At 49.0% G+C, this 13,995-nt stretch overlaps 1 protein-coding gene across 1 annotated transcript; it reads left to right on the top strand.

Annotated features, from left to right (window-relative positions):
* Nucleotides 1-353: 353 nt before the first annotated feature.
* LOC123632498 (aquaporin-8) lies at nt 354-8,531 on the top strand. The gene is made up of 6 exons (XM_045542828.1): nt 354-365; nt 503-750; nt 3,606-3,732; nt 5,451-5,665; nt 7,089-7,223; nt 8,447-8,531. Exons 1-6 carry the CDS (start codon nt 354-356, stop codon nt 8,493-8,495), a joined length of 786 nt encoding a protein of 261 aa, XP_045398784.1. The 3' UTR covers nt 8,496-8,531.
* Nucleotides 8,532-13,995: the final 5,464 nt, after the last annotated feature.

The raw sequence follows: 13,995 nt of genomic DNA, 5'->3' as shown, positions 1-13,995 counted from the left end.
TCCTTTGGACAGTGGGGGGCTGGGGTGCAGGATCTGGGCTGTCCTGTCCAGGTGACGTAGCCAAGCCAGCGCCTTTCCCCTGGTTGGCAGGAAGCTCAGCAATCCTTCACTCCCCACCCCAGCCCTGCCCTGGTGAGATAAAAAAGTTTCTTCTTCTGGGCCTCAGGGCCACCTCCCACCTGGACTTTATTGGCTTCTGAGCACTGTCAGTGACCCTCTGCAGTCCTTTAAAAGGGACACAGCCTGTAGTGGGACCAGCGGGTCCTGTGTTGGAGATAAGAGTGTCCAGGACAACAGGTGCGGGTTTCCCAGCAGCTCAGCAAGAACCCCGGGGCTTGTGCCATCGCGTCCTGATGTCTGGAGAGGTGAGCCCACCGCCGAGTCTTCCTCTGCAGCCTGGCAGGGCAAGGGGTGGCTGCGAATGAATTCAAGGTTGGGGGTCAGGGCCTCCTGTCTGGGTTCTCCTGCCACCCATGTCCACTGTCCCTTTTCCCTGCGGCAGGTAGCTATGTGTGACTCTAACTTTGGCAATGTCAAGGTGAAGGAGCCGAGCGTGGGTGGCAGGTGGCGTGTGTCCTGGTACGAGCGGCTGGTGCAGCCCTGCCTGGTTGAGCTGCTGGGCTCTGCCCTCTTCATCTTCATCGGGTGCCTGTCTGTCATCGAGAATGGGCTGGACACCGGGCTGCTGCAGCCAGCCCTGGCCCACGGGCTGGCCCTGGGGCTCATCATTGCCACACTGGGGAACATCAGGTGAGACCAGCCCCAAGCACTCAGCCTGGGGCTCCCGTGGGAAGCTGGGGTGGGGGCAAAGCTGTGGTCAGGCCCTGTCACCACTCAGGACTCCAGGGAGCGCTGTGGGGTGGGGCCTCAGCCTGCCTGGGGTCCTCTCCTCACTCTGCAGCCCGTGAGCGCCTGGCTTCGGGCAAGTCCCTCTCCAAACTATAAAATGGGAACAGGAGTGTATTTTTTCAATGAATTTTTTCCAACCCAACATGGATATCTTGCTCACCACGTACCAGGCAATATTCTAAGCACTTTATAGATATTAATCATCCAATCTTTACAAGAACCTTGTGGGGTAGGTCCTGTTATTAGTCCCATTTTACAGCCGCAAATGAGGAAGGCCATGTAACCTGTCCCAGGTTATAGGGCTAGAAAGTGACAGAGCCAGGAACCAAGTCCAAGCTGTCTGGCTCCAGCACCCAAACCCAAGTGCCTTAAGTTGGGGAGCAGGGGGCCATTGAGAATGAAATCAAGCATTCAGCACATGCCAAGCACTCAGCCAGTACTGGTTGCTGTGTTGTTGTTACCACTACAAGGGGTTTAGGGAAAGCAGAGAGATGTGCAGAGGAACCGACCGGGGCCTTCCCCACTCGGCCGGTCGAGTGGTGACCAGGAGGGCAGGCAGAGGGGACAGGCTCCTCTGGTTCAGCTCTCACCTGGGTGGGGGCTCACAGGGGAGGTTGGCGGGTTCCCAGGAGTGGCAGCTGTAATGATGATCTTGAACAGGGAGCCTGGCAGGAGGATCTGGGACAAGGTTGGCCTATATTTAATCTCAATCAGGACATAGATCTGAATAGGGAAACTGAAATACTGTTTCTGAGAAAACCAGAATGGAAAGAGAACATCTCTTTCAATGTCCAAGGGAGGCTTCGACAGGAATGAAAATCATGTGATCCGTGAAAAGCTACATCTTACCTGGGTCAGCAGGGCAAGTTGATGAACCTCTCTGTGTGCAGTGGTATAAATGTGGGTAATAATAATAGCTGATATTTATTATATACTAACTATAGAGTCAGTACTATCTGCTGTACATGACGTAATTCATTATAGCTTTGCAACAACCCTGTCAGGGGGGATCGTTGAGGCACAGAGAGGTTATGAACTTGCCCAAGGTCACACAGCTATGCAGTGGCACAGCTGTGGTTTGAACCCAGGCCAGCTGGCTAGAGAGACCATTTCTCTGGCATTGTAGTAGCCTGCCTCTCTGTAATACCAACCTTTTATTCAATCATTGACTTTTTCCACAAATAATGATTCTTCCTGCGACACAAATATTGACATGTCCTGTGTCCAGGCACTGACTTTGAGGTTGTTGAATGGATCCAAGGTAAGGTGTGGAAAGCACCCAGCACAGCACCTGGCACATAGTGTTCAATAAATATTTGCTGAGTGAGCAATCAATGAATGAACAAAGTATTTTGACTGTTAGTCTAGGGAACATGTGTGGTCCTCAGGGCATCCAGCCCTCTCCTGTTGGAGCCATGCTCAATCACAGTCTCTCCCCAGGTTGGGCAGGTGGGATGGTGGAGGAGAGGCCAATGGCCTCAGGGGTTCTAGCTGTCCAGGATCCCTGGGGAGCCACCCCATCCCCCTGGGGAGCCAAAGCATCCCCTGTTTGCTTTGGCAGAGCCCAGGCTGAGCTACCTGAGGCCAAGTGGACCTGGCAGCCCCTCTTCCTGACTTTTGGAGACTGAGCACTGGCTGGTGCTTTCATATCATGCGGGAAGCTCACCTGAGGGCCTGGGTGTAGAGCTGGGCCTGACAAGCTGGGGGCAGCTGGTCAAGAAGCATCAGAGTATTGGACAAAGTCCTTTTGTCAAGAGCCAAGGTCCTCTGTCCAGTTTCAGCTCAATGCCCTGTGTCCTTTGGGGGTGGGCAGGCTCACTGTTGGGCTCTTAACATCTGGGGGAACTTTGGGTCTTGTGTGATGTGGGGGGTCATTGGGTCACTTTCCCCCTTATTGGGGGGTATCCCTTCCTGGGAACCAGAGGGATGTAATGGGCCAAACTCTGAGAGAACAGTCCCTCCTTCGGAGTGGGGCTGGCTGGGACACCAACTCTGATGGGGGTGCAGGAGCTTGGGGACCTCCTGGCTCTGGGGCCGGGGCGGGTTGAGCATCTTTATGAACAGGAAGCTCTTTACCCACGAGAAAGGCAGGGGCCAGACAACTGGAAGCTGCCCTCTGACCCCAGGTTCTGACTCATGTAGCTCCCACGCTCATCCCAAACCCCTGATCCAAATCCCTGATGCTATCAGGAGCCCCCACCCTCACCCCCGGTTCTCAACGCCAGTTCCAACCTGAATCCTAACCTCCGAGTTTCACTCCTCACACTCTCAGACCACAAGTGGGGATTGATTTCCTAGCTGAGCAGTTACATCAAGAGCTCTCATTCTAGCCTCGCTACTCATAAGGGGAGGCCGGGACATGGCTCTTGGGCTACTAACTCGGAGCCTGGGGTCTCAGTCTGAGCTGCGGCCACCTCTCTGGAGGTGGGAGGGAGCTCGGAGGGAGTCTGCAAGGAGTTAAGGGACAGTCTCCCTGCATATTCTTCCTCTGAGACCACCCTGAGGTCTGGGCTCAGGCTTGGGGGCTGCTCTCCCCTTCCTTTAGCTCCCCCTGTGTCTGTCACCCCATCACCGGACACCTCAGGGAAAATGGTAGCCATCTGGTGCCTCTTCCTATCTGGGCTGGACCCTGGATGGACTCTGGCCCTGCAACCTCATCTGGGGGGCTGGTTGGGACACATTTCTCTCAGGTGACAGACTCGTGGTCGGCCCTGGACCGTGGCCTCATGACTTCCTTCTGCTCTTGTGGGTTACAGTGGGGGACATTTTAACCCTGCGGTGTCCCTGGCGGCCATGCTGACTGGAGGCCTCACCCTGATGATGCTCGTTCCCTACTGGATCTCCCAGCTGCTCGGGGGGCTGATCGGGGCTGCCCTGGCCAAGGTGGGTGACCCCCAGGGGACTGGGCTGGAGGCTTCGGCTGACGGGACGGCTGGAGTTGTCTGTGTCGGTGGGGAGACGGTGGGCAGTGGGGAAATGCCCAACTCTTGGCTTCTTTCTGCCCGTGGAACTTGGTGGACCCTTTCCTACTGAGGAGGGGCACATTCTGTGGGGCTTGTTCCTTCCCAAACTACCCTGTTCTGTTCCCGTTTGGACACAGCCCTTCCATGCAGACCGTGAAGCAAATTCAGGACGTGGCATCTTCTTCCTGAGCCCATTTTTGGCTTTGGAGTTGATTAGGATAGTTGTAATGGCTTTTTTTGTTTGTTTTGTTTTTTTTTTTATTCACTCATTCACTTGTTCCTTCCTTCTACAAACATCTCACTAAGCACTTGGCTGAGGATTCCGGATGAATATGATTATTATTCTTGAGAAATTCCTGGATTAACTTCTGTATGTTCTCCACTTTGCTTGCCTTTAAACTAAGTTACCTTTGATGGGAGTGGATATTCAATTCCTGGTTGGAATCTTCCCATCACAACAGGAAGGCTAGCTCTTCCTCTCAGCCACAAGATTTATATAGCTCTACACACAAATCTATGGATGGACTCCTTCCCTCCTTCCTTCCTCTTCTTCCTCCTCCTTCCCCATCCCTCTTTCCCTCCTCCCTTCTGCCCTTAATTATCAGTGGAACCTGAGACCCCTGGAGACCTGGGCCTTGCGTGCCGTGTGTGGTGGACGGGAGGGCCGTTAGCCTGGCTGCGCCTGGGTCTGAAGCTCTCAGTCCTGGCCCACTGCAGGCTTTGGTCCAACGTCTCATTTTGTGTCTTCCCCTGCCCTGGTCTCTCCACGCCACCACGTGAGACCCGCAGCCTGTTGCCCTGTCCGTGGAAGGCGCCCTGGATCTTCCCCCTCTGAATCTCTATGGAAAGTGGGGCCCAGACCGGCCCTCAAGCCCTGCCACGTGAAACTTGCCGAACATGATTCTGACAAGTGCGCAGCAGCAGCTGCCGTTCACGGAGCACACCCTCCTTGCTAAGCACTTTCCACATATTCTCCTAATCTCCCAGCAACTTCACGAGAATCCACAGTGAGTCCTTAGAGAGCGCTCACTAAGTGCCAGGCATGCCAAGACCCTTACCTGTGACCTAGGAGCTGTCATCATCACCCCCATTCTGTAGATGGGGAAACGGCGGCACAGAGAAGTCAGTAACTTGCCCAAGTTCAGACGAGCTGGTGAGCAGCGGAGCCCAGGAGCCTGTGGGCTCCACTGTCCTCCTTCTCCAGGTGCTGTGACCACCTGAGGCCCATTTCCTGTGGAGCTCGGGGAGCCTCAGCTGCAGGGCTCTCCGTGCACAGGCCCCGCCCAAGGTCCTGCGGGGCCTAGCGCTGGGTTCACCTGATCTCATGTGTTTATGTTCTTTTTCTCAAAGAGGGCCATCTAAGTTACATAAGCTCAGGCCCATAACCCCTGGAGCCACTGCTGGGTCGTCCCCACTCCTCAGATGAGCAAAGTGAGGCTCAGAGAGGTCCCATAGCTCACACAGAGTCACACAGTCAGAACTGGGGGAGCTGGGACGTGAACCCAGATGTGTCTACCTGCGCATTAGCCTAACCCGTCACTGGCTCTTAAGGTGGGCAGCGTGCACAATTAGGCCTCCTCCCCTCAGCTCCCAGCTGTCTCTCTGCCCCCTGTGAGGCTCAGCGGCTTCTCTCTGCAGGCAGTGAGTCCTGCGGAGAGGTTCTGGAACACATCTGGGGCAGCCTTTGTGACAGTCCAGGAGCAGGGGCAGGTGGCAGGGGCGCTGGGGGCAGAGATCATCCTGACGATGCTGCTGGCCTTGGCCGTGTGCATGGGGGCCATCAACGAGAAGACCAAGGGCCCTCTGGCCCCATTCTCCATCGGCTTATCTGTCACCGTGGACATCCTGGTAGGGTAAGTGTCCCTTGGCAATGGGGCAACTGTGCCCAGATCTGGGCTGTCCTGGCTCTGGATGAGGTCAGGCCTGAAGGTCACAGACTCAGCTACTAATAGGGGCCAGGCTGCTACTGCAGATGGGGGCAGTGGGCTGGCCCTGGGCAGACAACAGTGGGTGGTGGGGACTTGGTGTTTAAGGACTGTTATCAATTCAACGCCAGTCAGTCAGTGCTTTGTGAGAAGATGGGTCTGGGGTGACCCTTTAATTTCATTCAAAAAAAAAATACAGAAATCTGGATTTTTATGCAACGTTTTCCAATTTTGATAAATAAAACATTGCTGCAGACTGTGTTCATTCAGTAAGTGGGAAGCCAGGTTTTAGCCTCGGGCTTACAAAGAGCATCTACAGCCACTGTGTCCTTGGTTTCCAGCCTCCCAGCAGTCTTGGAGAGGGAGGAAGGAGACAAAGTTGGGTCAGGGATTATTTCTCCATTTTATACCATGGATGACGAACCTGAGACAGAGAGGATGGAAGGGACGTAGTTAAGGTCAGTGGGCAGTGGCAAATTAAGCGACAGATCTGGGACAAGGGGATTCCTAATATACAACCCCTTCCTTTCTTTTGCACGCAGAGCCTAGTCTAGCCCTTCTCCTGGGTCAGCTCTGACATCTTCGGGAGGAGCAGTCCAAGCTGGGCTGGGGAATGTGTTCAGCTGTGGCCGTGCTTTGCTGCCCCCTAGTGGCCTGTGGTTCACATACAAGCCTTTCAACTGGTTGCTGAACACAGGGTGGGATGTGGTCTACAGGACTCCAGCTTGAGTGAATGGGCTGAGGATGCAGACCCAGAACTAGAGAGGTGCACCTGGGACCTGGGGAACAGTCCCCCTGTAGGAGACTGAAGGCCCAAACTTGTAGCACCACAAGAGTCTCCTGAGTTGGCTGGATTATAGTTAATGCTGCTATACATTAATTATATGCGAGGCATGGGCTCTATATGCATTTTCTCTTTGATTCCTGACAACCACCTATGGGATAGGCACTTTCACCTCAGTTGAAACACAGAAGGTTAAACGAAGGTCTCACAGCTCAAATGGGCTGTGAGTCTAGGTCAGCTTGACTCCAAAGTGGGTGACAACTGCTTGACTTTGCTTTATAGACTTCGGAGAAGACTGAGATCCAGCCTCTCTCCCTGCCATCACCGAACAGGCATTCTTTGCTGGTCATTTTTCCCTTGGGTGTATGGGAAGCGCCAGACTCTATGCTCAGAGAGGAGCCATGCTTTTTGCTTCCCAGTGTTAAGGATGCACCCTGGGAGTCCATGATATGGAAGTTTAGAGAGGGTTTCCAGGGTCTGTGTGCCATAGGCCTAGTTGGGGACATGACTTTGGGGGAGGTGGGGCCTGGCTGGGACTCTGGTGACCAGTGTGCTGGCTGTTTGCAGGGGTAACGTGTCTGGAGCCTGCATGAACCCTGCCCGTGCCTTTGGACCTGCCGTGATGGCCAACTACTGGGGCTTCCACTGGATCTACTGGGTGGGCCCACTCCTGGCTGGCCTGCTAGTGGGACTGTTCATTAGGTAGGAGTGTGACTCTGTCACTGGCCCACCTGTGGGCACCTGGTGACTGCTCCAGAGCATCCAGGAATGGAGGGTAGGCTCTCACTTCAGTTTGGAGAGGAAAGAAGGATCCTCTTCAGACACAAAGAACACGGCTCTATCTAGGGCCTTCGGTTGCAAGCGACAGAAACCCATCTCACAACAGTGTATGTCATAAAGGGGAATTCATTAACTCACATAATCCAAAAGTTCACAGGTAGCAGTGGCTTTGGGTAGAGCTCAAATGTCTTCAGGACTTGGACTTTCTCGTAGGCTCTTTCTTCTGTGTGGGCTTCCTGCTTAGACAGGCTCTTCAACAGAGAAGGTGCTCACCAGACTCTCTAGGCTTCTATCCTAGCAGCTTAACAACTCAAGAGGCAACAGAACAAGAGCTTTAGCAAAAACCCTGGGTCTGATGTTCCCTGGTTTGGACTGGCCCAGCTTGGGTCACATGCCCACCTTTGAATCCATCACTGCAGCTGTGGGGCTCAGACGCCCTTGTTGGCTGTGCCTGGAGCATGAGCCGAACCCTGGAGTTGGGGTGAGGCCAGCCCTACCCAGACAACTGAGAGTAGCACAGAGGGTAGGGGAGGAGTGGTACCTACAGGGGTGTGGTACAACTCCAGGGGGCCCATCCACATAGGAAAACCACGTAAATGGTGTGCCCAGCAGCATGTGTGTCAGGAGATGACTTCACATAAAATACAATGTGAAAACATAAGGGCGATGTTTCCAGAAGGGGATGTGGAGTCCAGTTAGGAAATACTACTGAGTTCCCTCGGGCTCTCCTCTTACACTCTGTTCCTTCTGCTCCAGGCAGCACGGGGATCTGTCTGGACTTAGCACATACAAGTTGGGCTTGCCTCACACTGTCTGGGGGAGGACAGAGCTGGGCTGGGCTGGTCTAGACGGCCTACACCACTGCCCACCCGCCGTCCTGGGGGCTCTTCAGGACCCAGCCTGTGGCTCCATGAAATGCATCGCTGATAATTGTCTGCTGCTTTCAGAACGGCAGCAGTGAGCATCAAGAAAATGGTTGGAAACCAAATAGGAAATAGTGTCTCTCCCTTTCCCCAGGGGGATCTAGCTATGAAGGCTGGGAAAGCTCAGGAAGTCACCTCTCTGGAGAATTCTGGGGTGGAGACATGATGAAGGGCTGGGTTTCTCCCCTCCAGGGCTCAGACCTCACTGAACCTCTTTTGTAGGTTCTTCATTGGAGATGGGAAAACCCGCTTGATCCTGAAGGGACGGTGAAGCTGAGCTGGTGGGATCCCTGCTGCTACTGCTGCCCTCAGCTGAGCCATCCTCTACTTGGGACAGGACAGCTTCTGCCCTTCCTGCCAGGACAGAGGCCCATTGGAGCGACTGACTCACTTCCACTAACTCGGGCCCGGCTTCTCACACAGACTGCTGCTCAGTCCTGAGGAGGCTCTAGGTTCCTGGAGTTCCTTGGTGCTCATCAGAGACCTCAGCCTGGGGAGCGTGTTGCCAGCACTGCCCAGAGAGGTGGAAGCAGCACAACAGAAGATTTTTCTTGAGAGGAAGCTCCCAGCATTGGGAGAGGAGGCTGTTCCCGTGCATCAGCTCATTTCCTGCATCCCGTCTGTCTCCCTGTCTTGTTCCTTGGTTCCCATTACAGAAGGGGCCTGACCACTTTTTCTTGCTTCCCGAACTGACAATCTTGCTTTGCAATAAATAATCCAGTGTTTCCTTCTGTGTGCCCATGGGCTTGCCTTTCATTTGAGAAATGGGCGCCACTAGGAGACATCCAGAGTCTGAGGTTGTGCCGTGGCTGCCCAGAGAGGCTAAGCCTAGGACCCAGCCTAGAGTCCAGTGCCACGGGAGGTAGAGTTCAGGCCAACCCAGAGCCTGTGTCCACTTGGCCAGGTGCATCCTGGAGCTCAGTCTAGAGCTCAGAGTCCATTCTAGACTCCAATGTGGACTATAGTCAGAGTCAATTCCAGATCATAGACCTCTGGGCCCTGCTGAAAAGTCCAACACAGAGCTCATGGTCTGAGTGACAGCCCAGTGTTGTCCTGGACACACATCAGCCCATTCACTGCACTCCAGCTGGGGATGTGGGTGGAGGTGGGGCAGAAAGGCAAGAATTTCCTGAGGATGTAGCATCCTGAGCAAGTGGCACAGTATAGGCCTGATGAGACAGTGGCCTTTGGATGGAAGATATGAGTGTAATGAATAAAAAGGGATAAAAAGACACATTCAGAACTTCACACCTTTCAAGTAGAGCATGTATCTTCTCTGGGAGAATCTATGGGTCATTTATAGGAAATGATCGTTACAATACCATAAAGGGCTATCAGGGAGATATGATTCTCAATAGCTAATAAGATGAGCAAAATGCTCACTGGGGAAAATGACCAATACAATAAGAGACTTCCTGTCGAGGAAACGGATACAACATATATCCAAATATCCAACATATTCCTGGAGAAAGAGAAAATAAGAATGAATGACAACATCCTAAAGGAGGAAATATGATGAAATCAGAAATAAACTACAACACTCACAAAGAGTAAAAAATGTTAAAAGTTACTATTTTATTTGGTGAAATAATGAAATAAACTCTTGACAAATGTAGCAAACAAAAGTTATATATACATATATATTTATACATACCCACATACATCATGTACACAGCTAACATTGAGTGTACACATGTACATGATGACATATGATTTCATCATATGCTGCTGGGAGCAGATCTGTGCAGCCCCTGGAAGGGCAACTGGGCAGGGCACATCCATTTCAAATGCTCACCCTGTCACCCAGCAATTCCTCTGACAGCAATTTACCCTAAGATGTGAGACTGTTTACTACAGCATTAGGTATAACAGGAAGAATCTAGAAATAAATACTCATCATTTGGAGTTAAACATATTCTGGCATATGCATACTACTATATAGCCATGAAATCAGAAAAGATAAATACATATATAGACATAAAATGACCTCTAAGGTAATCTCTCGAAAAGCAAAGTATAGAACAATATGCATAGTATGCTCCCATCTGTCTTTAAGGAAAAAAAAAATCTCTCTCTCTTTATATGTATATAGAATAATTCTGGAATATGCCAGCATTGCTTCCCAGGTTAAAAGGCTGAGGTCTAGGGTAGGAGAGAGATTGACTTTTCCTTGTCTACCCATTTGTATTGTTTTACTTTTGTATTCTATATGTGGTATTACTTTTTGAATTAAAAAGCTAGTTAAGAAAAACATAATACATATATATGCAAAAAGTCAAGACATAATATATACTGTTGTAGCATATACATTATTACTTTGTCATATACAAGGTATCAAAAATTCATCACTTTAACAATATGTAAAGTGATTCCTAGAGTTCATATGACAACATTGCCAGTCAAGAACCAATATTATTCTTTTAGTGGAGGAGTAAGGATTATGACCCCAAAGATCAGACTACACAATCTTCAGTCGGGGTAGAAGGTGTTTGTGAGCATACTCCATCATTTCGTTGCCTGGATTTGAATCCTAGGTTGACACTTAAGAGCTGTGAGGCTGTGGACAAGCTGCTTAACTTAACTCTCTGTGCCTCAATCCCCTTACCTGTAAAATCAGAATAGTACTAGTACCTACCCTGCAGATTGTGGTGATAATTAAATACGCTCATATATGTAAACCTTATAGAACAGGGAGGGCATGGAATATAGTAAGCAAAACCTGAGAATTTGCTATCATTGCTTTAGGATTATTGAAATTATTATCATCTATGTGGTCCTACATTTTAAACTACTGATTAGGAGATAATTTAAGGTATGTGAGCAATCAATATACATTGTGAGGAGGCTGATTTTGTGTTTGTTTGAAAATTATTGAATTAAGTTAAATGTTTATCGTTTACAAGGTGAGGGTGGTGGGTGGGAGTTAAGCCAGTTTAGGGACAGCTGCAGAGAACATATTACACACAGACACATTCCCAAGCTTGCTCCAAAGTGGCAGGGTCTTTGGTCAAAATTCACTAGATCCATCATCTCTCATCTGATGCTTTTTGAGCAAAAGAATACACCAGTGAAACAAGTGAACAAAGCTACAAATACCCGAAATGTGTGGAGACACAGAAAGGGGAATCCATACTCCCAGGTGTGGTATCTGAAAGCAAAGACAGGTTCCTGCATTCATTCACATCAAAATAAAAGACTGATATGGACAGCTACCTTCACATCTATTCATCAAGATGAAAGACAGAGTCTGAGGAAGGCTCCCAATTAAAGGGAAGGAAGGAAGCAACATCAACCAATCAACCATCTATGGCCAGGCCTGGTGGGTCACGTCTGTAATTCCACCACTTTGGGAGGACAAGGTGGGAGGATCACTTGAGATCAGTTCAAGACCAGCCTGGGCAACATAGCCAGACTCCATCTCCTAAAAATATATATATATATATATATATATATTTTTTTTTTAATTAGTCAGGCATGGTATTAATAGCACACACCTGTAGCGCCAGCTACTCAAGAGGCTGAGGCAGGAGGATCACTTGAGCCTAGGAGTGAGCTATGATAGTGCCCCTGTACTCCAGCCCGGGTGACAGAGTGAGATCCTGTCTATTTAAAAAAAAATGGTTGTGTGCACCTATAATCCCAGCTACTTAGGAGGCTGAGGCAGGAGGATCACTTGAGCCCAGGAGTTTGAGGTTGCTGTGAGCTGGGCTGACACCACGGCCCTCTAGCCTGGGTAACAGGGCGAGACTCTGGTCTCCAAAAAAAAAAAAAAAAAACAGTCAAGTTAAAAACTTAAAAGTTTATAAAGTAAAAAAGTTACAGTAAGCTAAGGTTAATTTATTACTGAAAAGGGGAAATTTTAAAAAATAAATTTAGTGTAGCCTAAGTGTATAGTGTTTAGGAAGCCCATAGTAGTATAGTAGTGGACAATAATGTCCTAGGCCTTTCTCACTCACTCACTCACTCACCTAGAGCAACCTCCAGTCTTGCAAGGTCCATTTACAGTTAAGTGTCCTATACAGGTGTACCATTTTTTATCTTTCATACCATATTTTTACTGGACCTTTTTTATGTTTAGATACACTTAGATACACAGATGCTTGCCATTGGGTTACAATTGCCTATAGCATTTAGTGGAGTAACAAGCTACACAGGTTTGTAGCCTAGGAGCAATAGGTTCTACCCTGTAGCCTAGGTGTGCAGCAGGCTCTACCATCTAGGGTTGTGTAAGTGCACTTTGTGATGGTCACACAACCATGAAATTGCCTCAGAATGTATCCCTGTTGTTAAGAGACACATGACTGTAGTCCAGCAAATGTCAACACTTGAATAGGTACTACTTGTAATTTGTATGACGGAAACAAAGGGTAGGGAAGATATTTTCTGTGGAAACTTTATTGGGACTCCAGTCACTAAGAGGATGAGTAATGCACTATGGTTGTACATGAAAGGGGGCTTATCTAGTTGCCTGATGTTTACCGTGTAATCCATGTTGAACATTTGTGAAGGCCATCCTCTCTGAGCTGAATTAATAATATCTCCCTTGATCTTCTAAGTTAGACACAAATGGAAAACAATGGAAGACTTACCCATGATTTGAAAGGCTCAGAAATGAGAAAAGTGTTGTTAGAAACATTCATAATTAAAAGTTGAGGGCAAAAATTGACTGCAGGGGTCAAACAGGTCACAGAAATGAGAGAAGCAAGGCACAGGTAAGACAACAGAGCAGTGGGGACAGAACCGGAGAATGCATGACTCAGCTCCAGGAGGGCCATCCCTCAGTTATCGCTGTGCAGGAATCAGGGTCTAATGTTGCCATGTATTCTGATTTTTCCAATGAAAGCTGGAAATCAAGATTTTCAGGAGAAATCTATTTTTGAAATGTTGGCAACTAAATCAAATTCTTTAAAAAAGGATTTAAGATTGGAGACCTAAGGACATCATATAGAAAGTTGTTTTACATTTGCTCATGGATACAAGTGCAGGGCAATACAACTGGAAATGTATCAGAAATATACATTGTGTAACATTACACCCTCTAATACGCATTCCATCTTTTTAAAAAAAAAAAAAAAAAAAAAGACATAACCTCTCATAGTACTTTAAGTACCATTTCCCCCAACTGTGTAAACCCCCCTTCACAGGGCTCTCATATTAACTCAGAACATCTTGTATGTAAAAGCACTTCATAAGTGTTAGTGGTCATATCATGAAAGAAGAATGCAGAGAGAAACAAATGCCAAGACCATGTTGAGGCCGCTGACTTCTCACTTCAGTAAGAGAAAGGTTGGGAGATCTGATGACCAAAGACCTTCTTATTAGGTGAGCTGATTAAGGACAAAGTAGATATGCAGGACTTGGTTTATGTCTGCAAGAAATCTGGGGAAATATACATACCATTATGCCACATGACCGACCTGATATGAAGAATCAAGCAAAATCTGTACAAACCTACAAAAAAGAAAATGCAATCAGTGAGGACTTTGTAGGGAAAAGATATGCAGTAAAAACCAAGCCAAAGACTAGCACTTTAGTCCTGGTTCTGCCACCACCGAGACCCAAGTCTCCTTCCCTGTGAGTGGTGTAATTATATCAGCATCCATACCCTAGCAGGGCAGTTAAGGGACCAAATCAGATAATGACTACAAAAGGACTTTCATATTAACACTACCTAGCCTTGTCAATCTCCAAATTTTATGCAAGATGCCACTGTGCCAACAAAATCTTTATCATCAAGATCACAAATGCTCTTTGTCCCAGGAATTCTACTG

The sequence above is a fragment of the Lemur catta genome, chromosome 2, assembly GCF_020740605.2.
Source record: "Lemur catta isolate mLemCat1 chromosome 2, mLemCat1.pri, whole genome shotgun sequence".
Lineage (NCBI taxonomy): Eukaryota > Metazoa > Chordata > Mammalia > Primates > Lemuridae > Lemur > Lemur catta.
Note: the sequence above shows the minus strand (reverse complement) of the source record. Positions and strands in the feature narration are given on the sequence as shown.

Bases quoted from the DNA above. Each gene is read 5' to 3' on its own strand.
- LOC123632498 (XM_045542828.1), top strand. The intron at 751-3,605 runs GTGAGACCAGCC...TGTGGGTTACAG, and splicing joins GCCACACTGGGGAACATCAG to TGGGGGACATTTTAACCCTG. The intron at 7,224-8,446 runs GTAGGAGTGTGA...CCTCTTTTGTAG, and splicing joins CTAGTGGGACTGTTCATTAG to GTTCTTCATTGGAGATGGGA.